The 27,242-nt window shown below is 46.4% G+C and overlaps 1 protein-coding gene across 4 annotated transcripts in view; it reads left to right on the top strand.

Annotated features, from left to right (window-relative positions):
• The first annotated feature begins 1,256 nt into the window (after positions 1–1,256).
• The window catches only part of LOC144506109 (forkhead box protein P1-B-like), a 37,540-nt gene continuing 11,554 nt past the window's right edge, over positions 1,257–27,242 (top strand). Inside the window, exons 1-5 of one of the 4 annotated variants that reach the window (XM_078231924.1) lie at positions 1,257–1,509; positions 21,497–21,607; positions 23,249–23,384; positions 24,401–24,569; positions 26,477–26,569. In XM_078231924.1, coding sequence (XP_078088050.1) covers positions 21,515–21,607; positions 23,249–23,384; positions 24,401–24,569; positions 26,477–26,569 — 491 coding nt within the window. In that variant the 5' untranslated portion in view covers positions 1,257–1,509; positions 21,497–21,514. The remainder of the gene's footprint in view (positions 1,510–21,496; positions 21,608–23,248; positions 23,385–24,400; positions 24,570–26,476; positions 26,570–27,242) is intronic. The other 3 variants (XM_078231926.1, XM_078231925.1, XM_078231927.1) reach the window with 3 other exon arrangements.

The raw sequence follows: 27,242 nt of genomic DNA, 5'->3' as shown, positions 1-27,242 counted from the left end.
TCCAACAGGTTTATTTGGTAGCAAACGCCACTTGCTTTCAGAGTGCGGCTCCTCCATCAAATGGAGTGAAAACCTGCCTTTCCACTCCATCTGACGAAGGAGCAGCATTCCGAAAGCTAGTGGCGTTTGCTACCAAATATACATGTTGGACTTTAACCAGGTGTTGTTAGACTCTTTACTGTGTTTATGCTGGAAGATCATAGGAACATAGAAGTTAGGAGCAGGAGGAGGCCATTAGGCCCTTCGACCTGCTTCACCATTCATTTTGATCATGGCTGATCATCAAATTCAATATCCTGATCCCCCCCGTCCCCCCCATATCCCTCGGTCCCTTTAGCCCCAAGAGCGATATCTAATTTCTTCTTGAAATCACACAACGTTTTGGCCTCAACTACTTTCTGTGGGAGTGAATTCCACGCATTCACCACCCTCTGGGTGAAGAAATTTCTCCTCACCTCAGTTCTAAAAGGTTTCCCCCTTATCCTCAAACTATGACCCCTAGTTCTGGACTCCCCCCACCATTGGGAACACTTTCTGAATCTACCCTGTCTAACCCTGTTAGAATTTTATAAGTTTCTATGAGATCCCCTCTCACTCTTCTAAACTCCAGTGAATATAATCCTAACCGACTTAGTCTCTCCTCATATGACAGACCTGCCATCCCAGGAATCAGCCTGGTAAACCTTCGCTGTGCTCCCTCTATAGCAAGGACATCCTTCCTCAGATAAGGAGACCAAAACTGCACACAATACTCCAGGTGTGGCCTCACCAACGCCCTGTACAATTGCAGCAAAACATCCCTATCCTTATACTCAAATCCTCTCGCTATGAAGGCCAACATACCATTCACCTTCTTTACTGCCTGCTGTACCTGCACGCTTACTCTCAGCGACTGATGCACGAGGACACCAAGGCCTCGCTGAGTATCCGCCTCTCTCAATTTATACCCATTTAAGTAATAAGGTGTGAAAGTGAAGAGGCAATTGGTTAAACTCTTCCAGAAATGGGGAATCTTCAGTTTGACAAGGTTGTTTCGTAGTGGGTCACCCTGTATGCTGTTTAGATCCCTGTTAGTTTCGAAACGCTACCTTAGAGTACTGTTTCTCCGAACGGGTTCAATCTCAAACCACAAGCGGAAAGCCCTATTTCAAAAATAATTTATCGAAAACATTCGAATTGATATTTCCAATTAAGAATGGGGCGGTCGAGTCTTTGATGTGGGACTGTGTTGTAAGTTGTACATGCCGTTGCGTGATGTAGTGGTACCAGTTTTGCTGGGTTACTGACGCAGATGGTTAGAAGGCAGTCGCTGGGGTAGAGGCGCTGAAGGTGTTGGGGACTTTTTTACCTGACGTTCTAGGAACAATCAAAGTTCACTCATTAACTCACATCTAGATGTATATTATATATACACGCAGCATGTCGATTCACAGCACATTCAGTTACCTCAACCAGATTAAACTACCATCGGTGCCTCAACTCCTGAGCGACTTTGAAAGTGAGTAAGCTGTGAGTATGAATTAATATTATCTTGTTGTATTGCGGAGAATCCAAACAGTGCCACGGAAGATATTGGTTAATGTACCTGACAAATTATGTCAAATATGCGTGAATGATGTCAAAACTTAAATTTTTATTTCATTTATGCCTCAAGGTTATTAAATAAAAACCCAGCGTAGCCATCTTAAACCCTGGGTTCAGAGGTCGGAGTTGGCTTAAACTCCGGGATCAGGGATCAGAGGTCAGTTTGAACTCTGGTTTCAATGGCCGAGGTCAGTTTAAACTCTGGGGTCAGGGGTCAGGATCTGGGTTCAGGGTTCAGTTTAAACTCTGGATTCAGGGATCAGGAGTCAGTCTAAATGCTGGGTTGAGGGACGTGGTCAGTTTAAACTGGGTTCAGGGGTCAGGATCAGTTTGAACTCTGGGGTCAGGGAGAGTTTAAACTCTGGGGTCAGGGGTTGGGGTCAGTTTAAACTCTGGGTTCAGGAATCAGTCTGGACTCTGGGTTCAGGGATGCGGTCAGTTTAAACTGGGTTCAAGGGTTGGGGACAGTTTAAGCTCTGGGGTCAGGGGTAAGTTCAAACTCTGGGTTCAGGGGTCGGGGTCAGTTTAAGCTCCTTCAGGGGTCAGGGTCAGTTTAAACTCTGGGTTCAGCGGTCAGGGTCAGTTAAAACTATGGGTTCAGGGGTCAGGGTCAGTTTAAGCTCTGGGGTCAGGGGCCAGTTTAAACTCTGGGTTCAAGGGTGAGAGTTCAGGGGTAAGGGGTCAGTTTAACTCTGGGTTCAGAGGTCTGGGTCCATTTAAAGAACAAAGAACAAAGAAAATTACAGCACAGGAACAGGCCCTTCGGCCCTCCAAGCCTGCACCGACCATGCTGCCCGACTGAACTAAAACCCCCTACCGTTCCGGGGACCATGTCCCTCTATTCCCATCCTATTCATGTCTTTGTCCAGACGCGCCTTAAAAGTCACTATTGTATCTGCTTCCACTACCTCCCCCGGCAACGAGTTCCAGGCACCCACCACCCTCTGTGTAAAAAACTTGACTCGTACATCTCCTTTAAATCTTGCCCCTCGCACCTTAAACCTGTGCCCCCTAGTAATTGACTCGTCCACCCTGGGAAAAAGCTTCTGACTATCCACTCTGTCCATGCCCCTCATAATCTTGTAAACCTCTAACAGGTCGCCCCTCAACCTCCGTCGCTCCAGTGAGAACAAACCAAGATTCTCCAACCTCTCCTCATAGCTAATGCCCTCCATACCAGGCAACATCCAGGTGAATCTTTTCTGTACCCTTGCCAAAGCCTCCACATCCTTCTGGTAGTGTGGTGACCAGAATTGAACACTGCATTCCAGGTGCGGCCTAACTAAGGTTCTATAAAGCTGCAACATGACTTGCCAATTTTTAAACTCAGTACCCCGGCCGATGAAGGCAAGAATGCCGTATGCCTTCTTGACTACCTTCTCCACCTGCACTGCCACTTTCAGTGACCTGTGTACCTGTACACCCAGATCCCTCTGTCTATCAACACTCTTAAGGGTTCTGCCATTTACTGTATATTTCCTATCTGTATTAGACCTTCCAAAATACATTACCTCACATTTGTGCGGATTAAACTCCATCGCCATCTCCCCTCCCAAGCCTCCAAATGATCTATATCCTGCTGTATCCTCTGATGATCCTCATCGCTATCCGCAAATTCACCAACCTTTGTGTCATCCGCAAACTTACTAATCAAACCAGTTACATTTTCCTCCAAATCATTTATATATATTACAAACAGCAAAGGTCCCAGCACTGATCCCTGAGGAACGCCACTTGTCACAGCCCTCCATTCATAAACGCACCCTTCCGCTGCTACCCTCTGTCTTCTATGGCCGAGGACACAGTAAGAAGTTTAACAACACCAGGTTAAAGTCCAACAGATGGAAGAGGTGGTTAAGAAGGCGTATGGTGTGCTGGCCTTTATCAATTGAAGGACTGAGTTCAGGAGTCCGGGGATAATGATGCAGCTATGTAAGACCCTCGTCAGACCCCACTTGGAGTATTGTGCTCAGTTCTGGTCGCCTCATTACAGGAAGGATGTGGAAAAGATTGAAAGGGTGCAGAGGAGATTTACAAGGATGTTGCCTGGATTGAGTGGCATGCCTTATGAGAATAGGCTGAGGGAGCTCGGTCTTTTCTCCTTGGAGAGACGTAGGATGAGAGGAGACCTAATAGAGGTATATAAGATGTTGAGAGGCATAGATCGGGTGGACTCTCAGAGGCTTTTTCCCAGGGTGGAAATGGCTGCTACGAGAGGACACAGGTTTAAGGTGCTGGGGGGTAGGTACAGGGGAAATGTTAGGGGGAAGTTTTTTACACAGAGGGTGGTGGGCGAGTGGAATCGGCTGCCGTTAGTCGTGGTGGAGACAAACTCAATGGGGTGTTTTAAGAGACTCCTGGATGAGTACATGGGACTTAATAGGATGGAGGGTTATAGGTAGGCCTAAAAGGTAGGGATATGTTCGGCACAACTTGTGGGGCCGAAGGGCCTGTTTTGTGCTGTAGTTTTCTATGTTTCTATGTTTCTATGTTTATTTGGTAGCAAAAGCCACACAAGCTTTCGGAGCCAAATAAACCTGTTGGACTTTAACCTGGTGTTGTTAAACTTCTTACTGTGTTTACCCCAGTCCAACGCCGGCATCTCCACATCATGACTTCTATGGCCGAGCCAGTTCTGTATCCACCTTGCCAGCTCACCTCTGATCCCATGCGACTTCACCTTCTGCACCAGTCTGCCATGAGGGACCTTGTCAAAGGCCTTACTGAAGTCCATGTAGACAACATCCACTGCCCTCCCCTCATCAATCATCTTCGTCACTTCCTCGAAGAACTCGATCAAGTTAGTGAGACACGACCTCCCCTTCACAAAACCATGTTGCCTCTCACGAATATGTCCACTTATTTCCAAGTGGGAGTAAATTCTGTCTCAAAGAATCCTCTCCAATAAATTCCCTGCCACTGATGTAAGGCTCACCGGCCTGTAATTAGCTGGATTATTCTTGCTACCCTTCTTAAACAAAGGAACAACACTGGCTATTCTCCAATCCTCTGGGACCTCCCCTGTAGTCAGTGAGGATACAAAGATTTCTCTCAAGGCCCCAGCAATTTCCTCCCTTGCCTCTCTCAGTATTCTGGGATATATCCCATCAGGCCCTGGGGACTTGTCTACCTTAATGTTTCTCAAGAACCCCAATACCTCCTCCTTTCTGATCTCAACATGACTCAAACTATCTACACACCCTTTCCCAGACTCATCATCCACCAAATCCCTATCAACCTACACTTGAAAGCCTCCCACATGCCAGATGTTGATTTGCCCTCAAACATCTGCCCCCAATCTCCATTCTTCAGTTCCTGCCTAATATTGTTGTAATTAGCCTTCCCCCAGTTTAGCACCTTCACTTGAGGACTACGCTTATCTTTATCCATCAGTACCTTAAAGCTTACTGAATTGTGGTCACTGTTCCCGAACTGCTCCCCTACTGAACCGTCGACCACCTGGCCGGGCTCATTCCCCAATACCAGGTCCAGTATGGCCCCTTCCCTAGTTGGAGTGTCTACATACTGTTTCAAGAAGCCCTCCTGGATGCTCCTTACAAACTCTGTCCCAGCCAAGTCCCTAGCACTAAGTGAGTCCCAATCAATATAGGGGAAGTTAAAATCTCCCATCACAACAACCCTGTTACTTTTACACCTTGCCAAAATCTGCCTACATATCTGTTCCTCAATCTCCCACTGGCTGTTAGGCGGCCTGTAGTAAACCTCAACATTGTGACTACACCCTTCCTATTCCTGAGCTCACCCATATTGCCTCGCTGTATGAGCTTTTCGAGGCATCCTCCCGCAGTATAACTCTGGGTTCAGGGGTCAGTTTAAGCTCTGGGGTCAGGGGTCAGTTTAAACTGACCCTGAAAGGAGAGTGGTAATAGTCGAGGACTTTAACTTTCCCAACATTGACTGGGACAGCCAGAGTATTAGAGGGTTGGGTGGAGAGAAATTTGTTGAGTGTATTCAGGAGGAATTTCTCATTCAGTATGTGGATGGCCCGACTTGAAAGGGGGCAAAACTTGACCTCCTCTTGGGAAATAAGGAAGGGCAGGTGACAGAAGTGTTAGTGAGGGATCACTTTGGGACCAGTGACCATAATTCTATTAGTTTTAAGATAGCTATGGAGAATGATAGGTCTGGCCCAAAAGTTAAAATTCTAAATTGAGGCAAGGCCAATTTTGATGGTATCAGGCAGGAACTTTCAAAAGTTGATTGGGGGAGTCTGTTGGCAAGCAAAGCGATGTCTGGTAAGTGGGAGGCTTTCAAAAGTGTGTTAACCAGGGTTCAGGGTAAACACATTCCTCTTAGAGTGAAGGGCAAGGCTGGCAGAAGGTAGGGAACCAAAGATGACTCGGGATATTGAGGCCCTGGTCAAGAAGAAGGAGGAGGCACATGACATGCATAGGCAGCTGGGATCAAGTGGATCCCTTGAAGAGTATAGAGGGTGTCGGGGTAGAGTTAAGAGAGAAATCAGGAGGGCAAAAGGGGGACACGGGATTGCTTTGGCAGATAAGGCAAAGGAGAATCCAAAGAGCTTCTACAAACACAAAAAGGACAAAAGAGTAACAAGGGAGAGAGTCGGGCCCCTTAAGGATCAACAAGGTCATCTATGTACGGATCCACAGGAGATGGGTGAGATCCTAAATGAATATCTCTCATCAGTATTTACTGCTGAGAAAGGCCTGGAGGTTCGGGAACTTGGGGAAATAAATAGTGATGTCTTGAGGAGCGTACACATTCCAGAGAAGGAGGTCCTGGAAGTTTTAAAGCGCATCAAGGTAGATAAATCCCCGGGACCTGATGAGGTATATCCCAGGACATTGTGGGAGGCTAGGGAGGAAATTGCGGGTCCCCTAGCCGAGATATTTGAATCATCGACAGCCACGGGTGAGGTGCCTGAAGATTGGAGAATGGCAAATGTTGTGCCTTTGTTTAAGAAGAGCTGCAGGGAAAAGCCTGGGAGCTACAGGCCGGTGAGCCTCACTTCTGTAGTAGGTAAATTGTTATAAGGTATTCTGAGAGACAGGATCTACAGGCATTTAGAGATGCAGGGACTGATTAGGGACAGTCAGCATGGCTTTGTGAGTGGAAAATCACGTCTCATGAATTTGATGAAGTTTTTTGAAGGGGTAACCAAGAAGGTAGATGAGGGCAGTGCAGTTGATGTTGTCTACGTGGACTTTAGCAAGGCCTTTGACAAGTTCCACATGGTAGGTTGCTGCATAAGGTTAAATCTCACGGGATCCAGAGTGAGGTAACTAAATGGATACAAAATTGGCTTGATGAGAGAAGACAGAGGGTGGTTGTAGAGGGTTGTTTTTCAAACTGGAGGCCTGTGACCAGTGGTGTGCCTCAGGGATCGGTGCTGGGTCCACTGTTATCTGTCATTTATATTAATGATTTGGACAAGAATTTAGTAGGCATGGTTAGTAAGTTTGCAGATGACACCAAAATTGGTGGCATAGTGGACAGTGAAGAAGGTTATCTAGGATTGCAATGGGATCTTGATCAATTAGGCCAGTGGGCTGATGGAGTTTAATTTAGATAAATGTGAGGTGATGAATTTTGGTAGATCGAACCAGGGCAGGACTTACTCAGTTAATGGTAGGGTGTTGGGAAGAGTCATCGAAAAAAGAGATCGAGGGGTACCGGTTCATAACTCCTTGAAAGTGGCGTCACAGGTGGACAGAGTGGTGAAGAAGGCATTCAGCATGTTTGGTTTCATTGGTCAGAACATTGAATACAGGAGTTGCGATGTCTTGTTGAAGTTGTACAAGACATTGGAATAATGTGTACAGTTCTGGTCACCCTATTATAGAAAGGATATTATTAAGCTAGAAAGAGTGCAGAAAAGATTTACTAGGATGCTACTGGGACTTGATGGTTTGAGTTATAAGGAGAGGCTGGATAGACTGGGACTTTTTTCCCTGGAGCGTAGGAGGCTGAGGGGTGAGCTTATAGAGGTCTATAAAATAATGGAGGGGCATAGATCAGCTCGATAGTCAATATCTTTTCCCAAAGGTAGGGGAGTCTAAAACTAGAGGGCACAGGTTTAAGGTGAGAGGGGAGAAATACAAATGGGTTCAGAGGGGTAATGTTTTCATTCAGAGGGTGGTGAGTGTCTGGAACAAGCTAACACAGTAAGAAGTCTCACAACACCAGGTTAAAGTCCAACAGGTTTATTTGGTAGCAAATACCATAAGCTTTCGGAGCGCTGCTCCTTCGTCAGATTTCCACTCCATCTGATGAAGGAGCAGTGCTCTGAAAGCTTATGGTATTTGCTACCAAATAAACCTGTCGGACTTTAACCTGGTGTTGTGAGACTTCTTACTGTGTTCACCCCAGTCCAACGCCGGCATCTCCACATCATGGAACAAGCTGCCAGAGGTCGTAGTAGAGGCAGGTACAATTTTGTCTTTTAAAAAACATTTAGACAGTTACATGGGTAATATTGGTATAGAGGGATATGGGCCAAATGCGGGCAATTGGGATCAGCTTAATGGTCATAATTGGACAGCATGGACAAGTTGGGCCGAAGGGCCTGTTTCTATGCTGTAAACCTCGATGACTCTATAACACAGATATTAATTCTACAGGATCACACGGGCAATTATTTTGATATCAGTCTGTGTTATCCTGTAAGTCATGATGTGGAGATGCCGGCGTTGGACTGGGGTGAACACAGTAAGAAGTCTCACGACACCAGGTTAAAGTCCAACAGGTTTATTTGGTAGCAAATACCATAAGCTTTCGGAGCACTGCTCCTTCGTCAGATGGAGTGGAAATGTGCTCTCAAACAGAGCATACAGAGACACTGTGGCTTTAGGGATTCGCATTCTAATCAGTATTCTGTAACTTGATGTTGTGTCTCTGTGCACTGTTTGAGAGCACATTTCCACTCCATCTGACGAAGGAGCAGCGCTCCGAAAGCTTATGGTATTTGCTACCAAATAAACCTGTTGGACTTTAACCTGGTGTTGGGAGACTTCTTACTGTTATCCTGTAAGCTCAGAGAAACATAGAAACTAGAAGCAGGAGGAGGCCATTCGGCCCTTCGAGCTGCTCCGCCATTCATTTTATCATGGCTGATCATCAAATTCAATATCCTGATTCCCCCCTTCCCCCGATATCCCTCCATCCCTTTAGCCCCAAGAGCGATAACTAATTTCTTCTTGAAACTAGACAATGTTTTGGCCTCAACTACTTTCTGTGGGAGTGAATTCCACACATTCACCACCCTCTGGGTGAAGAAATTTCTCCTCACCTCAGTTCTAAAAAGTTTACCCCTTATCCTCAAATGATAGATGAGTCCAAAGATGTGGGGGTAAGGTGGATTGGCCATGCTTAAATTGCCCCTTAGTGTCAGGGGGCTAGCTAGGCTAAATGCATGCGGTTATGGGGATAGGGCCTGGGTGGGATTGTGGTCGATGCAGACTCGATGGGCCAAATGGCCTCCTTCTGCACTGTAGGGATTCTATTATTCTATGATTCTGTGATGACCTCTAGTTCTGGATTCCCCCACCATTGGGGACATTCTTTCTGAATCTACCCTGTCTAGCCCTGTGAGAATTTTGTAAGTTTTTCTGCAGGTTTGGAGTTAACTCTGACGCTCTGTCCCTCCTTCCTGATCACCCCTTTCCGCAGTTTTCCTCCCTCCCTCCTGGTCACCCGCCCTGCAGAGTTCCCCCTTTCCCCACAAACCCCTCCCCTCACAGAGGTCCAATTACCTCCCCCTGTCGTAGATCCACCCCCACAGGCTGTGACTCCACTCCAGCCCCAACCCATTGGCACTGCCGCTTGCACGGTTATGGTGCCCAGTGGGCAGTGCCAGGGTGCCCATTGGACAGTGCCAGGGTACCAGCCAGGCAGTGCCAGACTGACGCTGCCCCACGGACACTGCCCAGCCCTGCCCCGGTACACCAGGGTGCGTCAATGGCCTCCAATACCCGCAGGGAACCCATCACGCCTGGCTACCACTCACTGGTGGAGACCATCTGTGATTCTCACTGGTGAGAACAATTTTATTAACAGTTTTATGTGTTTTATAAACTGTTTTGTGTGTTTTATAAAGTTGTTCCTGTGTTTTATTTGTTTCACAAACTGTTTTGTGTGTTTTAAAAAAGTTGTTCCTGTGTTTTATTTGTTTTATAAAACTGTCATAGAGTCACAGAGGTTTACAGCATGAAAACAGGCCCTTCGGCCCAACTTGTCCATGCCGCCCTTTTTTTTAAACCCCTAAGCTAGTCCCAATCGCCCGCATTTGGCCCATATCCCTCTATACCCATCGTACCCATGTAACTGTCTGAATGCTTTTTAAACGACAAAATTGTACCCGCCTCTACTACTACCTCTGGCAGCTCGTTCCAGACACTCACCACCCTCTGAGTGAAAAAATTGCCCCTCTGGACCCTTTTGTATCTCTCCCCTCTCACCTTAAACCTATGCTCTCTAGTTTTAGACTCCCCTACATTTGGGAAAAGATATTGACTATCTCGCTGATCTATGCCCCTCATTATTTTATCGACCTCTATAAGGTCACCCCTCAGCCTCCTATGCTCCAGAGAAAAAAGTCCCAGTCTATCCAGCCTCTCCTTATAACTCAAACCATCAAGTCCCGGTAGCATCCCAGTAAATCTCTTCTGCACTCTTTCTAGTTTAATAATATCCTTTCTATAACAGGGTGACCAGAACTGTACACATTCCAAATGTGGCCTTACCAACATTTTGTACAACTTCAACAAGACGTCCCAACTCCTGTTTTGTGTGTTTTATAAAGATGTTCCAGTGTTTTATTTGTTTTATAAAACTCTCATAGAGTCATAGAGGTTTACAGCATGGAAACAGGCCCTTCGGCTCAACTTGTCCATGCCGCCCTTTTTTTTAAACCCCTAAGCTAGTCCCAATCGCCCGCATTTGGCCCATATCCCTCTATACCCATCTTACCCATGTAACTGTCTAAATGTTTTTTAAAAGACAAAATTGTACCCGCCTCTACTACTGCCTCTGGCAGCTTGTTCCAGACACTCACCACCCTCTGTGTGAAAACATTGCCCCTCTGGACCCTTTTGTATCTCTCCCCTGTCACCTTAAACCTATGCCCTCCAGTTTTAGACTCCCCTACCTTTGGAAAAAGATATTGACTATCTCACTGACCTATACCCCTCATTGTTTTATAGACCTCTATAAGATCACCCCTCAGCCTCCTACGCTCCAGAGAAAAAAGTCCCAGTTTAGAACATAGAACATAGAAAAAATACAGCACAAACAGGCCCTTCAGCCCACAGGTTGCGCCGGTCATGTCCCTACCTACCTAGGCTTATATATCGGCTTACCTATAACCATCAATCCTATTAAGTCTCATGTACTCATCCAGGAGTCTGTTAAAAGACCCTATCGAGTTTGCCTCCACCACCACTGACGGCAGCCGATTCCACTCACCCACCACCCTCTGAGTGAAAAACTTACCCCTGACATCTCCTCTGTACCTACTCCCCAGCACCTTAAACCTGTGTCCTCTTGTAGCAGCTATTTCAACCCTGCGAAAAAGCCTCTGAAAATACACCCCATCTATACCTCTCAACATCTTGTACACCTCTATCAGGTCACCTCTCATCCTTTGTCTCTCCAAGGAGAAAAGACCGAGCTCCCTCAACCTATCCTCATAAGGCATGCCAACCAATCCAGGCAACATCCTTGTAAATCTTCTCTGCACCCTTTCAATCATTTCCACATCCCTCCTGTAATGAGGCGACCAGAACAGAGCACAGTACTCCACATGGGGTCTGACGAGGGTCTTATATAGCTGCATCATTATCTCCCGACTCCAAAACTCAATCCCTCGATTGATGAAGGCCAGCACACCATACGCCTTCTTAACCACCTCCTCTACCTGCGAGGCCGTTTTAAGAGTCCTATGGACCCGGGCCCCAAGGTCCTTCTGATCCTCTACACTGCTAAGAGTCTTACCTTGATATTATACTCCTTCATCCCATTTGACCTGCCAAAATGGACCACTACACATTTATCCGGGTTGAAGTCCATCTGCCACTTCTCCGCCCAGTCTTGCATCCTATCTGTGTCACACTGCAGCTTCTCACATCCCTCCAACCTATCCACAACACCACCAACCTTCGTGTCGTCGGCAAACTTACCAACCCATCCCTCCACTTCCTCATCCAGGTCATTTATGAAAATGACAAACAGCAAGGGTCCCAGAACAGATCCCTGGGGCACTCCACTGGTGACCGACCTCCATTCAGAAAAAGACCCATCTACAACCACTCTCTGCCTTCTGCAGACAAGCCAGTTCTGGATCCACAAGGCAACAGCCCCTTGGATCCCATGCCTCTCACTTTCTCGAGAAGTCTTGCATGGGGGACTTTATTGAACGCCTTGCTGAAGTCCATGTAAACCACATCTACCGCTTTTCCTTCGTCAATGTGTTTAGTCACATTTTCAAAGAACTCCACCAGGCTCGTAAGGCACGATTTGCCTTTGACAAAGCCATGCTGACTACTTTTGAGCATACTAAACTTCTCTAAATGTTCCTAAATCCTGCCCCTCAGGATCTTCTCCATCAACTTACCAACCACTGAGGTTAGACTCACCGGTCGGTAATTTCCTGGGCTATCCCTATTCCACTTCTTGAATATAGGAACCACATCTGCAATCCTCCAATCCTCCAGAACCTCCCCCGTCTCCATCGACGACGCAAAGATCATCGCCAGAGGCTCCGCAATCTCTTCCCTCGCCTCCCACAGTAACCTCGGGTACATCCCATCCGGTCCCGGCGACTTATCTATCTTGATGCTATTCAAAATTTCCAACACATCCTCTTTCTTAATGTCCACATACTCAATCTTTTCAGTCCACCTCAATCCTGTAGTACAACCACCCAGGTCTTTTTCCACCGTGAATACAAGGTAAAATATTCACTAAGCACCTCTGCTATTTCTTCCCGTTCTGTACAGACTTTCTCACCTTCACATTTTATAGGTCCTATTCCTTCACATCTCATCCTTTTACTCTTCACATATTTATAGAACGCCTTAGGGTTCTCCTTAATCTTACCTGCCAAGGCCTTCTCGTGACCCCTTCTGGCTCTCCTAATTTCTTTCTTAAGTCCCTTCCTACAAGGCGTATACTCATCTCCTTTATCCAGCCTCTCCTTATAACTCAAACCATCAAGTCCCAGTAGCATCCGAGTAAATCTTTACTGCACTCTTTCTAGTTTAATAATATCTTTTCTAAAACAGGGTGACCAGAACTGTATACATTCCAAATGTGGCCTTATCAACATTTTGTACAACTTCAACAAGACGCCCCAACTCCTGTTTTGTGTGTTTTATGAAGTTGTTCCCATGTTTTATTTGTTTTTTAAACTGTTCTGTGTCTTTTATCAAGTTGTTCCTGTGTTTTATTTGTTTTATAAATTGTTCTGTGTGTTTTACAAAGTTGTTCCTGTGTTTTGTCTGTTTTATAAACTGTTCTGTGTCTTTTATAAAGTTGTTTCCGCGTTTTATTTGTTTTATAAACTGTTTTGTGTGTTTTATAAAGTTGTTCCTGTGTTTTATTTGTTTTATAAACTGTTCTGTGTGTTTTATAAAGTTGATTGTGTGTTTATTTGTTTTATAAACTGTTCTGTGTGTTTTATAAAGTTGTTCCTGTGTTTTATTTGTTTTATAAACTGTTTTGTGTGTTTTATAAAGTTGATTGTGTGTTTTATTTGTTTTTTCAACTGTTCTGTGTGTTTTATAAAGTTGTTTGTGTGTTTTATTTGTTTTATAAACTGTTCTGTGTGTTTTATAAAGTTGTTCCTGTGTTTTATTTGTTTTTTCAACTGTTTTGTGTGTTTTATAAACTTATTTGTGTGTTTTATTTGTTTTATAAAATGTTCTGTGTGTTTTATAAACTTGTTTGTGTGTTTTATTTGTTTTATAAACTTTTTTGTGTGTTTTATAAGGTTGTTCCTGTGTTTTATGCATTTATAAACAGTTTTGTGTGTTGGGTAGAATGGGTATAGAGGGATCTGGGCCAAACGCGGCAATTGGGAGTAGCAGAGTGGTTAATAAAAAAAGGGCGGCATGGACGAGTTGTTCCCGTGTTTGATTTGTTCTATAAACTGTTTTGTGTGTTTTATAAAGTTGTTCCTGTGTTTTGTTTGTTTTATAAAATGTTTTGTGTGTTTTATAAAGTTTTTCCTGTGTTCTATTTGTTTTATGAACTGTTTTGTGTGTTTTATAAAGTTGTTTCCGCGTTTTATTTGCTTTTTCAACAGTTTTGTGTGTTTTATAAAGTTGTTTCCGCGTTTTATTTGTTTTATAAACTGCTTTGTGTGTTTTATAAAGTTGTTCCTGTGTTTTGTTTGTTTATAAAACAGTTTTGTGTGTTTTATAAAGTTGATTGTGTGTTTATTTGTTTAATAAACTGTTTTGTGTGTTTTATAAAGTTGTTTGTGTGTTTTATTTGTTTTATAAACTGTTCTGTGTGTTTTATAAAGTTGTTCCCGTGTTTTATTTGTTTATAAAACTATTTTGTGTGTTTTATAAAACTGCTTTGTGTGTTTTAAAAGTTGTGTATGTGTTTATTTGTTTTGTAAACTGTTCTGTGTGTTTTATAAAGTTGTTCCTGTGTATTATTCGTTTATAAAACTGCATTGTGTGTTTATTTGTTTTATAAACTGTTTTGTGTGTTTTATAAAGTTGTTCCGATGTTTTATTTGTTTTATAAACTGTTCTGTGTGTTCTATGAAGTTGTTCCTGTGTTTTATTTGTTTTATAAACTGTTCTGTGTGTTTATTTGTTTTATAAAACTGTTTTGTGTTTTACAAAGTTGTTCCTGTGTTTTGTCTGTTTTATAAACTGTTTTGTGTCTTTTATAAAGTTGTTTCCACGTTTTATTTGTTTTATAAACTGTTTTGTGTGTTTTATAAAGTTGTTTGTGTGTTTTATAAAGTTGTTTGTGTGTTTATTGTTTTATAAACTGTTTTGTGTGTTTTATAAAGTTGTTTGTGTGTTTTATTTGTTTTATAAACTGTTCTGTGTGTTTTATAAAGTTGTTCCTGTGTTTTGTTTGTTTTTTCAACTGTTCTGTGTCTTTTATAAACTTGTTTCCGCATTTTATTTGTTTTATAAACTTTTTTGTGTGTTTTATAAAGTTGTTCCTGTGTTTTGTTTGTTGTATAAACTGTTTTGTGTGTTTTATAAGGTTGTTCCTGTGTTTTATGCATTTATAAACAGTTTTGTGTGTTGGGTAGAATGGGTATAGAGGGATCTGGGCCAAACGCGGCAATTGGGAGTAGCAGAGTGGTTAATAAAACAACAGCGGCACGAACGAGTTGTTTGTGCGTTTTATTCATTTACAAACTGTTCTGTGTGTTTTATAAAGTTGTTCCTGTGTTTTGTTTGTTTATAAAACAGTTTTGTGTGTTTTATAAAGTTGATTGTGTGTTTATTTGTTTTATAAACTGTTTTGTGTGTTTTATAAAGTTATTCCTGTGTTTTATTTGTTTCATGAACTGTTTTGTGTGTTTTATAAAGTTGTTCCTGTGTTTTATGCATTTATAAATCTGATTTGTGTGTTGGGTAGAATGGGTATAGAGGGATCTGGGCCAAACGCGGCAATTGGGAGTAGCAGAGTGGTTAATAAAACAACAGCGGCACGAACGAGTTGTTTGTGCGTTTTATTCGTTTACAAACTGTTCTGTGTGTTTTATAAAGTTGTTCCTGTGTTTTGTTTGTTTATAAAACAGTTTTGTGTGTTTTATAAAGTTGATTGTGTTTATTTGTTTTATAAACTGTTTTGTGTGTTTTATAAAGTTGTTTGTGTGTTTTATTTGTTTTATAAACTGTTTTGTGCGTTTTATAAAGTTGTTTGTGTGTTTTATTTGTTTTATAAACTGTTCTGTGTGTTTTATAAAGTTGTTCCTGTGTTTTGTTTGTCTTATAAACTGTTCTGTGTGTTTTATAAAGTTGTTCCTGTGTTTTGTTTGTTTTATAAACTGTTCTGTGCGTTTTATAAAGTTGTTCCCGTGTTTTATTTGTTTATAAAACTATTTTGTGTGTTTTATAAAACAGCTTTGTGTGCTTTATAAAGTTGTGTATGTGTTTATTTGTTTTGTAAACTGTTCTGTGTGTTTTATAAAGTTGTTCCTGTGTATTATTCGTTTATAAAACTGCATTGTGTGTTTATTTGTTTTATAAACTGTTTTGTGTGTTTTATGAAGTTGTTCCTGTGTTTTATTTGTTTTATAAACTGTTCTGTGTGTTTATTTGTATTATAAAACTGTTTTGTGTTTTATAAAGTTGCTCCTGTGTTTTATTTGTTTCATAAACTGTTCTGTGTGTTTTATAAAGTTGTTCGTGTGTTTTATTCGTTTAAAAAACTGTTTTGTGTATTTTATAAAACTGCTTTTGTGTTTATTTGTTTTATAAACTGTTTTGTGTGTTTAATAAAGTTGTTCCTGTGTTTTATTTGTTTTATAAAATGTTCTGTGTGTTTTATAAAGTTGTTTGTGTGTTTTATTTGTTTTATAAAATGTTCTGTGTGTTTTATAAAGTTGTTTGTGTGTTTTATTTGTTTTATAAAATGTTCTGTGTGTTTTATAAAGTTGTTTGTGTGTTTTATTTGTTTTATAAAATGTTCTGTGTGTTTTATAAAGTTGTTTGTGTGTTTTATTTGTTTTATAAAATGTTCTGTGTGTTTTATAAAGTTGTTTGTGTGTTTTATTTGTTTTATAAAATGTTCTGTGTGTTTTATAAAGTTGTTTGTGTGTTTTATTTGTTTTATAAAATGTTCTGTGTGTTTTATAAAGTTGTTTGTGTGTTTTATTTGTTTTATAAAATGTTCTGTGTGTTTTATAAAGTTGTTTGTGTGTTTTATTTGTTTTATAAAATGTTCTGTGTGTTTTATAAAGTTGTTTGTGTGTTTTATTTGTTTTATAAAATGTTCTGTGTGTTTTATAAAGTTGTTCCTGTGTTTTATTCATTTATAAACAGTTTTGTGTGTTGGGTAGAATGGGTATAGAGGGATCTGGGCCAAACGCGGCAATTGGGAGTAGCAGAGTGGTTAATAAAAAAAGGGCGGCATGGACGAGTTGTTCCCGTGTTTGATTTGTTCTATAAACTGTTTTGTGTGTTTTATAAAGTTGTTCCTGTGTTTTGTTTGTTTTATAAACTGTTTTGTGTGTTTTATAAAGTTTTTCCTGTGTTCTATTTGTTTTATAAACTGTTTTGTGTGTTTTATAAAGTTGTTTCCGCGTTTTATTTGCTTTTTCAACAGTTTTGTGTGTTTTATAAAGTTGTTTCCGCGTTTTATTTGTTTTATAAACTGCTTTGTGTGTTTTATAAAGTTGTTCCCGTGTTTTATTTGTTTTACAAACTGTTTTGTGTGTTTTATAAAGTTGCTCCCGTGTTTTATAGAAACAAAAATGAGAAGCAGGAGGAGGCCATTCGGCCCTTCGAGCTGCTCCGCCATTCATTTTGATCACGGCTGATCATCAAATTCAATATCCTGATCCCCCCTCCCCAGCATATCCCTCGATCCCTTGAGCCCCAAGAGCTATACCTATCCCGTGATTCTCTCATCCTGCTGTGCTAATTTTTTAGTGCAGTAGGCTGGGTGATTCCCACGTTGGCCGATTCGCGGGGTTCGCGAATCCATTCCCGCCATAATAGAGGCTGGAATTCTCCCCAAAAAAATCCTAAAGGTGCCAAATTTGAGGGAAAACTGGTGTAATTCACGCTGTTTTTTTGCAGTGGGGCTTCAGACAAGAATTTCCCACAAGGGGCACAGGCTGGCACTGCTGGGGTGCCTATGCCCAGGGGGCACCACCCCCTGCCACCCCACCATCTGGGGGGCCCCGATTGCCCTCCCTTCACTCCAGCAGAGTTGTCGCGATAGTTCCCCGGAAGTGGGAAATGCTTCAAGAGTGAAGCACTCTGACGATGTGGCAGAGGCGAGCGGGCCCAGAGAATTCAGTCCCGGAACCGCTAATAAGATTACAATTAGACGTTAAATATTGAATCGGGCTCCATGCCGATTTCTGGCAGGGGGCAGACAACTCCAGAAATCCAGAGACACCCAGTGGTCGAGGCACCCAGTGGGGAGCCGGCGACGCAGCCTGTGCTTATGTCTCCCGGTGAGAACAGCGCAGTGCGTTGGGAGAATCACCCCTGACATTTTTTATGTGTTTTGATATTTTATTAAACTGTTTTTTGTGCTGGGAGTGTTTGATGGGGGACAGTGTAGAGGGAGCTTTACTCTGTATCTAACCCCGTGCTGTACCTGTCCTGGGAGTGTTTGATGGGGGACAGTGTAGTGGGAGCTTTACTCTGTATCTAACCCCGTGCTGCACCTGTCCTGGGAGTGTTTAACGGGGACAGTGTAGTGGGAGCTTGACTCTGTATCTAACCCCGTGCTGTGCCTGTCTTGGGAGTGTTTTATGGGGACAGTGCAGAGGGAACTTTACTCTGTATCTAACCCCGTGCTGTCCCTGTCCTGGGAGTGTTTAATGGGGACAGTGTAGTGGGAGCTTTACTCTGTATCTAACCCCGTGCTGCACCTGTCCTGGGAGTGTTTGATGGGGGACAGTGGAGAGGGAGATTTACCCTGTATCTAACGCCGTGCTCTACCTGTCCTGGGAGTGTTTGATGGGGGACAGTGTAGAGGGAGCTTTACTCTGTATCTAACCCCGTGCTGTACCTGTCCTGGGAGTGTTTGATGGGGGACAGTGTAGAGGGAGCTTTACTCTGTATCTAACCCCGTGCTGTACCTGTCCTGGGAGTGTTTGATGGGGGACAGTGTAGAGGGAGCTTTACTCTGTATTTAACCCCGTGCTGTACCTGTCCTGGGAGTGTTTGATGGGGGACAGTGTAGAGGGAGCTTTACTCTGTATCTAACCCCGTGCTGTACCTGTCCTGGGAGTGTTTGATGGGGGACAGTGTAGAGGGAGCTTTACTCTGTATCTAACCCCGTGCTGTACCTGTCCTGGGAGTGTTTGATGGGGGACAGTGTAGAGGGAGCTTTACTCTGTATCTAACCCCGTGCTGTACCTGTCCTGGGAGTGTTTGATGGGGGACAGTGTAATGGGTGATTTACTCTGTATCTGTTCTGAAAGTTCTGTCTGAAATGTGTTCCTTTATTTACATCTGATTTCCGATCTTGCTATACTTTTTCACGTCGTGAACATGTGAATGGTTAAACGGTGCAGTGATATGTGAGTCAAGAGATAACGGAATCTGATCTCAGATGAGAGAAAGTGTTCGTTGCTGTGAGGGTGGCTGATCAGACAGCAGAATGTTTCGGTGCAGAGAGCGTTGAGTCTGAGCTGGAGCTGAGTGTGGTGGCAGGAAACCCCCCTCCACTTCATTCAGATCCAGACTCTCAGTTTTCACCACAAGTCTTCATTTAACTTTGTGCCTTAATTTTCCAGGCTGCTGTTTATCACTGATTGTTTCTGTTCATACAGCTCCGCAGTTTCAAACATAGAAACATCGAAACCAGAAGCAGGAGGAGGCCATTCGGCCCTTCGAGCTGCTCCACCATTCATTTTGATCGTGGCTGATCATCAAATTCAATATCCTGATCCCCCCCTTCCCCCCCATATCCCTCGATCCCTTTCGCCCCAAGAGCGATATCTAATTTCTTCTTGGAATCAGACAATGTTTTGGCCTCAACTACTTTCTGTGGTAGTGAATTGGGGCGGCACGGTGGCACAGTGGGTTAGCACTGCTGCCTCACAGCGCCAGGGACCCAGGTTCGATTCCCGGCTTGGGTCACTGTCTGTGTGGAGTCTGCACGTTCTCCCCGTGTCTGCGTGGGTTTCCTCCGGGTGCTCCGGTTTCCTCCCACATTCTGAAAGATGTGCTGTGGTTAGGGTGCATTGATCTGAACAGGCGCCAGAGTGTGGCGACTAGGGGAATTTCACAGTAAAAAAAACGTCATTGCAGTGTTAATGTCAGCCTTGCTTGCGACTAATAAATAAACTTTAACTTTAATTCCACACATTCAGTTCTAAAGGAACTCAAACTATGACCCCTAGTTCTGGACTCCCCCCACCATCGGGAACATTCTTTCTGAATCTACCCTGTCTAACCCTGTTAGAATTTTATAAGTTTCTATGAGATCCCCTCTCGCTCTTCTAAACTCCAGTGAATATAATCCTAACCCACTTAGTCTCTCCTCATATGACAGACCTGCCATCCCAGGAATCAGCCTGGTAAACCTTTGCTGCGCTCCCTCTATCCCAAGGACATCCTTCCTCAGATAAGGACACCAAAACTGCACACAATACTCCAGGTGTGGCCTCAACTTTTACAGATGCACCATAGAAAGCTTTGTTTCTGTTTGTAACGCAGCTTGGTACGGCCCAAGAGGGGTTGGGGAGGGTGTGTGGGGGAAGGTGACAGAGGAGGGTGGGGAAGGAGGGTGGCGGGGGAGGGTGGGGGAGAGGGTGCAGGAGGATGGTGGGGGGACGTGGGTAGGTGGGACAGTGTGGGGGAGGGTGTGGGGGATGGTTGGGGGAGCGAGGGTAGGTGGGACAGTGTGGGGGAGAGTGTGGGGGCTGGTGGGGGGAACGAGGGTAGGTGGGACAGTGTGGGGGAGGGTGTGGGGGATGGTGGGGGAACGAGGGTAGGTGGGACAGTGTGGAGGAGGGTGTGGGGGAATCGAGGGTAGGTGGGACAGTGTGGGGGAGGGTGTGGGGGATGGTGGGGGGAGCGAGGGTAGGTGGGACAGTGTGGGGGAGGGTGCGGGGGGGAAGACGCGGGGGGAGGGTGCGGGAGGAGGGCGCGGGGGGAGGGTGCGGTTGTGGGTGGGGGGCTGGGTGGAGGGGCGAAGAGTGTTAGGGTGGTCTGGAAGGTTGGATCACATGGAATCCAGGGAGAACTAGTAAATTGGATATCCAGCTGGCTTAATGATAGGAAGCAGAGGGTAATGGTGGGTGGGTGCTTGTCGGACTGGAGGTCTGTGGTGTGCCTCAGGGCTCAGTGCTGGGCCCAGCTCTGTTTGTCAGCTATATCAATGATTTAGATAAGAATGGACAAGGCATGGTAAATTTGTCAATGACATTAAAATGGATGGTATTGTAGACAGTGAGGAAGTTAATCAAAAATTGCAGCAGAATCTTGATCAGCTGGGGAACTGGGCCGAAAAATGGCAAATGGAGTTCAATACAGATAAGTGTGAGGTGTTGCAATTTGGAAAGTCAAATCAACGTAGGACTTTCACGGTGAAGGTAGATCCTTCGGGATACCGTGGAACAGAGGGACCTTGGAGTTCAGGTGCACGGTTCCCGAAAGGTGGAGCCACAGGTAGATAGCTCAGTGAAGAAGGCTTTTGGCATGCTGGCATTTGGACAGGTGCCTGAATCTCTGACGAAGGGTCATCTAGACTCGAAATGTTGGCACGAGTCTCTCTCCAGAGATGCTGTCAGACCTGCTGAGATTTTCCAGTATTTTCTGTCTTTGATATGGGAGAGAGACAGTGTCCAGTGAGAGAGAGACAGTGTCCAGCGAGCGAGAGAGAGAGAGAGACAGTATCCAGCGAGAGAGAGAGAGAGAGACAGTATCCAGCGAGAGAGAGAGAGAGACAGTATCCAGTGAGACAGAGAGAAAGTGTCCAGCGAGAGAGAGAGAGACAGTGTCCAGCGAGAGAGAATGTCCAGCGAGACAGTATCCAGTGTGACAGTGTCCAGTGTGACACTGTCCTGTGTGACACTGTCCAGTGTGACACTGTCCAGTGAGACAGTGTCCAGTGTGACAGTGTCCAGTGAGACAGTGTCCAGTGGGAGAAGGGGAAGGGACGTACATGAAAAGGTTTCCCATTCTCCGGCAGTGTTCCATCCCCTGTGTTGAAGCCAGTGCCCTGAGGTGAGAATTGATTGAAACTTTTCCTCTGATTTCAGAGTTTGGAAAGGGTGAAGATGACGGGAGTTGGTAAACGGGGTCGATCGGAGGAGGGTCGGGAGCTGGACACTGTGATTAACGGCAGCCCTGTACCAGCTCACCCCCAGCAGGTAAATCTGTTTTCGAGCAGAGTCCAACCTGCCTCACGTCCAGGTTAACCTTCGCCCTCTGCACTTTACACTGTGGAGTCCCTATGTCAATGTGTCCCGGTGTCATCGCACACTCCAACCAATGACACTGCCCCCATTCTGTCAGACTAACTCTCCTTCCCCCCCCCCCCCCCCACCCCCCCCCCTCCCTCTCTCTCTCCCTCACTTCCCCGCTCCCCACTCCCACTCCCTCACTCACTCCCTCACTCACTCCATCTCTCCTCCCCCCCCCACCCCCCTCCCTCCCTCACTCACTCCCTCTCTCTCTCCCTCACTTCCCCGGTCCCCCACTCCCACTCCCACTCCCTCACTCACTCCCTCACTCACTCCCTCACTCACTCCATCTCTCCCTCTCTCTCTCACTCACTCCCTCTCTCCCCCACTCCCCCTCCCTCACTCACTCCCTCTCTCCCTCCCTCACTCCCCCACTCTCCCTCCCTCACTCACTCCCTCTCTCCCTCTCTCTCTCTCCCTCACTTCCCCGCTCCCCCACTCCCACTCCCTCACTCACTCCCTCACTCACTCCCTCACTCACTCCATCTCTCCCTCTCTCTCTCACTCACTCCCTCTCTTCGCCACTCCCCCTCCCTCACTCACTCCCTCTCTCTCTCCCTCACTCCCCCACTCTCCCTCCCTCACTCACTCCCTCTCTCCCTCTCTCTCTCCCTCACTTCCCCGCTCCCCTACACTCACTCCCTCACTCACTCCCTCTCTCCCCCACCCTCGCTCACTCCCTCTCTCCCTCCCTCACTCACTCCCTCTTTCCCTCCCTCACGAGCCCACTCCCACTCCCTCACTCACTCCCTCTTTCACTTGCTCCCTCCCTCACTCCCCCACTCCCTCACCCTCACTCACTCCCTCTCTCTCTCCCTCACTCTCCCTCCCTCCATTCACTCCCCTTTCTCACTCCCTCCTTCCCTCCCTCACTCACTCCCTCATTCCCTCACTCCTTCACTCCCCCTCCCTCCATTTGCTCACCTTCCTCCCTCTATCTCCCCTCCACACCCTCCATTCTGCACACTCATATTTCCTTTCCATTCCTCCCTCCCCTCCCTCCACCCGCTCTTCCCCCTCACCCCTTAGCCCCTCCTCCGCCTCTCCCTATCCCCTCCCCTCCCCATCTACCTCCCTGTAACCATCCTCCTCTTCCTCCTCCTCCAGTCCCGGGTGGTCCAGGTTCCAGAGGGAAGGGATTGAGGAGGTTGCAGAGTCTGTGACAGTGGGTTCTTAATCCTTGACTTGCCTCTTAATAGCGGCAAAAAGTGGCTGACTGGACGGCACTGTGGCGCAGTGGTTAGCACTGCTGCCTCACAGCGCCAGGGACCCGGGTTCGATTCCCGGCTTGGGTGACTGTGTGGAGTCTGCACGTTCTCCCCGTTTCTGCGTGGGTTTCCTCCGGCTGCTCCAGTTTCCTCCCACAGTCCAAAGATGTGCGGGTTAGGGTGCATTGGCCGTGCTAAATTGCCCCTTAGTGTCCCGGGGTTAACAGGATGGGGTTACAGGAGTAGGGCCTGGGTGGGATTGTTGTCAGTGCAGGTTTGATGGGCCGAATGGCCTCCTGCTCTGTCAGCACTCTGTGATTCTATGGTTCTTTCTCGACAGCTACTGCTCAACACAAGCACCCAGCAGCTCCTCCACCTGAATCCTCTCCACTACCGACACATCTTCCACCGACAGCAGCAAGGACTGCTTACCCTGAAAGCAGCAAACCTCCGAGTGAGCCCAGACACCTCCCCAGGCAAGATTCACCTTTCACTTTAACATCTCTCTGTCTCTCTCTCTCTCTCTGACTCTCTCTCTCACACACTCTCTCTCTCTCTCTCTCTGTGTCTCTCTCTCTCCGTCCCTTTCTCTGACTCTCTCTCACACACTCTCTCTCTCTGTCTCTCTCTCTCTCTCCGTCTCTCTCTCTGACTCTCTCTCACACACTCTCTCTCTCACACACTCTCTCTGTCTCTCTCTCTCTCTCCGTCTCTCTCTCTCACACACTCTCTCTCACACACACTCTCTCTCTCTCTGTGTCTCACTCTCTCCGTCTCTCTCTCTCCGTCCCTTTCTCTCTCCGTCTCACTCTGTCTCTGTCTCTCTCTTTCTCTCTCTCTCTGTCTCTGTCTCTATCTCTGACTCTGACTCTCTCTCTCTGACTCTCACACACTCTCTCTCTCTCCCCGTCTCTCTCTGCCTCTCTCTCTCTGACTCTCACACTCTCTCTCACACACACACTCTCTCTCTCTGTGTCTCACTCTCTCCGTCTCTCTCCGTCCCTTTCTCTCTCCGTCTCACTCTGTCTCTGTCTCTCTCTGTCTCTGTCTCTCTCTCTGTCTCTATCTCTGACTCTCACACACTCTCTCTCTCTCTCCGTCTCTCTCTGCCTCTCTCTCTCTGACTCTCACACTCTCTCTCTCACACACACACTCTCTCTCTCTGTGTCTCACTCTCTCCGTCTCTCTCTCCGTCCCTTTCTCTCTCCGTCTCTCTCCGTCCCTTTCTCTCTCCGTCTCACTCTGTCTCTGTCTCTCTCTCTCTGACTCTCTCTCTCTCTCTGACTCTCCCTCACACACACTCTCTCTCTCACACACTCTCTCTCCGTCTCTCTCTCTCTCTCTGACTCTCTCTCTCACACACTCTCTCTCCGTCTCTCTCTCTCTCTCTGACTCTCCCTCACACACTCTCTCTCTCTCTCTCTGTCTCTCTCTCTCTCTCCGTCCCTTTATCTCTCCATCTCTCTCAGTTATCAGTGAATTCTGATTTCAGGGCTTCACCAGACCTTCACAAGCTGGTCCAGACAGGAGACGGAGTCTCTCCAGTCCGGAGACGTCTGTGCCTCAGCATTGGGCTGCCCTCCATCCAGAGCAACCCCTGTCATTGTTTGTTACAACTCTGCAAATGGGGAAACTTCCATTCCCCCTTCAGCCAGAGGACGGTGAGTCTTATACACAACCCCCACTCCAAATGGAGCTGTTAATGCAGTGTCCTGTAGGAATCTGTACAGGGCGACAGTGAGGGGAAGCACATTATAGGTATGGAGAGCTGTGTCACAGACAGAGAGAATGTGTGTTTCTGTGTTACAGGCAGAATGTCTGTGTTTCTGTGTTACAGGCAGAATGTCTGTGTTTCTGTGTTACAGGCAGAATGTCTGTGTTTCTGTGTTACAGGCAGAATGTCTGTGTTTCTGTGTTACAGGCAGAATGTCTGTGTTTCTGTGTTACAGGCAGAATGTCTGTGTTTCTGTGTTACAGGCAGAATGTCTGTGTTTCTGTGTTACAGGCAGAATGTCTGTGTTTCTGTGTTACAGGCAGAATGTCTGTGTTTCTGTGTTACAGGCAGAATGTCTGTGTTTCTGTGCCACGATGTGGAGATGCCGGCGTTGGACTGGGGTAAGCACAGTACGAAGTCTCACAACACCAGGTTAAAGTCCAACAGGTTTATTTGGTAGCAAATACCATAAGCTTTCGGAGCACAGCTCCTTCGTCAGATGGAGTGGATATCTGTCACAGACAGAATGTCTGTGTTTCTGTGTTACAGGCAGAATGTCTGTGTTTCTGTGCTACAGGCAGAATGTCTGTGTTTCTGTGCTACAGGCAGAATGTCTGTGTTTTTGTGCTTCAGGCAGAATGTCTGTGTTTCTGTGCTTCAGGCAGAATGTCTGTGTTTCTCTGCTACAGGCAGAATGTCTGTGTTTTTGTGCTTCAGGCAGAATGTCTGTGTTTTTGTGCTTCAGGCAGAATGTCTGTGTTTTTGTGCTTCAGGCAGAATGTCTGTGTTTCTCTGCTACAGGCAGAATGTCTGTGTTTTTGTGCTTCAGGCAGAATGTCTGTGTTTTTGTGCTTCAGGCAGAATGCCTGTGTTTATGTGTTACAGGCAGAATGTCTTTTTTACCAATTGTGGTCCAATTTTACCATTGTGTTGCGCCCATTTTTGGGCACAAAAACATGGTAAAGTCAGGCGTGAGGTGATTAGCGCGATCCGCGCCTGCGTCCACGCAGGTGCCCACTTTACCAAGGCCCAAAAAAGGCCGCGATCCGAACCGCCCCTGAAACGGCCGCAATGTCAATTTAAATGCATTTGCATGCATTTAAATTGACTTAATGAGCTGGACGCCCAATCTTACCAGGGATTCCCCCTTTACCATCGCGTTTGTGCATCCAGATTCGGCGCAAAACAGACTTGCTCGGCAAAGGTCTGTTTCGGGCGTTCCAGCTTCTGAAGAGGTAAGTTCAGAGCTTCCAGTGGCTCTCTGACCCAGATCATTCTGTGGTGGGGAGGAGGGAGGCCAGATGGATCTCTGGTGGGGGACTGGGGGGGGGGGGCAGGGGCAGGGGGGTCTGCTGCCACTCTGCGGGCGATTGGTGGGGGGAAAGCGGGGCACAGGGTCCCAATCGGTTTGGGTAGCAGGGGGGGTGGATAAGGGGGACAGTTATGTTGTGGGGGGTGGGGCGATGTCTGTGGGGGGTCATCGTTCCAGCTTCTCAGTCCCAGGCTGCTTTACCCACTTTTTGCTGCCTGGGAGCCATGTGACAGGGACGCGTTTTTCAATTTTCTTTTCACTGTGCATGCGCAGTTCAAAGCTCCGATCGGAGCAGCAGGGATTCGGGCGCGATAAGTCCTGCCGACAGCACGATTCAGACCCGTGATTGTTTTTCAGGCTGAGTGCGTGTGGGGGCGTCTGAGAACAGATTTCCAAGTCAGATCTGAATTGCGCCCAGATTCAGCACTTAGAATCAACGTGGTAAAATCAGGCCCAGTGTTTCTGTGCTACAGGCAGAGAGCGCGTGGTAGTGTTCCTGTTGCCTCTCACTGTCAGTGATCATCCCCGTGCTGTTCCCACAGCGATCCAGTCTTATCCAACCCACTCTTCTTCCACGGTTTCTGTAAATGGCCAGGGTGTGATCAGGTGTTTAAGGATTACGAGACCTTTCTAAAGTAAGTTTAATTATATTTTACATGTGAAAGTCAGTCAGCGCTGAGTGTGCTTGAGTGGGTGTCAGTCAGAGAGCGCTGGGTGTCAGTCGGACAGGGCTGGGTGTCAGTCGGACAGGGCTGGGCGTCAGTCGGGTGGCGCTGGGTGTCAGTCAGAGAGCGCTGGGTGTCAGTCGGACAGGGCTGGGCATCAGTCGGGTGGCGCTGGGTGTCAGTCGGACAGGGCTGGGCATCAGTCGGGTGGCGCTGGGTGTCAGTCGGACAGGGCTGGGTGTCAGTCGGACAGGGCTGGGAGTCAGTCGGGCGGCGCTGTGTGTCAGTCAGGCAGCGCTGTGTGTCAGTCGGGCGGCGCTGTGTGTCAGTTGGGCGGCGCTGGGTGTCAGTCAGGCGGCGCTGTGTGTCAGTCGGGCGGCGCTGTGTGTCAGTCAGGCAGCGCTGTGTGTCAGTCGGACAGGGCTGGGAGTCAGTTGGGCGGCGCTGTGTGTCAGTCAGGCAGCGCTGTGTGTCAGTCGGATGGCACTGGGTGTCAGTCGGGCGGCGCTGTGTGTCAGTCGGATGGCACTGGGTGTCAGTCGGGCAGTGCTGGGTGTCAGTCGGACAGGGCTGGGTGTCAGTCGGACAGGTCAGGGTGTCAGTCGGGTGGCACTGGGTGTCAGTCGGGCGGTGCTGGGTGTCA

This window comes from Mustelus asterias, chromosome 17 (genome assembly GCF_964213995.1).
Source record: "Mustelus asterias chromosome 17, sMusAst1.hap1.1, whole genome shotgun sequence".
In the NCBI taxonomy this organism is placed as follows: domain Eukaryota; kingdom Metazoa; phylum Chordata; class Chondrichthyes; order Carcharhiniformes; family Triakidae; genus Mustelus; species Mustelus asterias.
The sequence above is the reverse complement of the archived record's forward strand: the minus strand, read 5'-3'. Positions and strand labels throughout refer to the sequence as shown.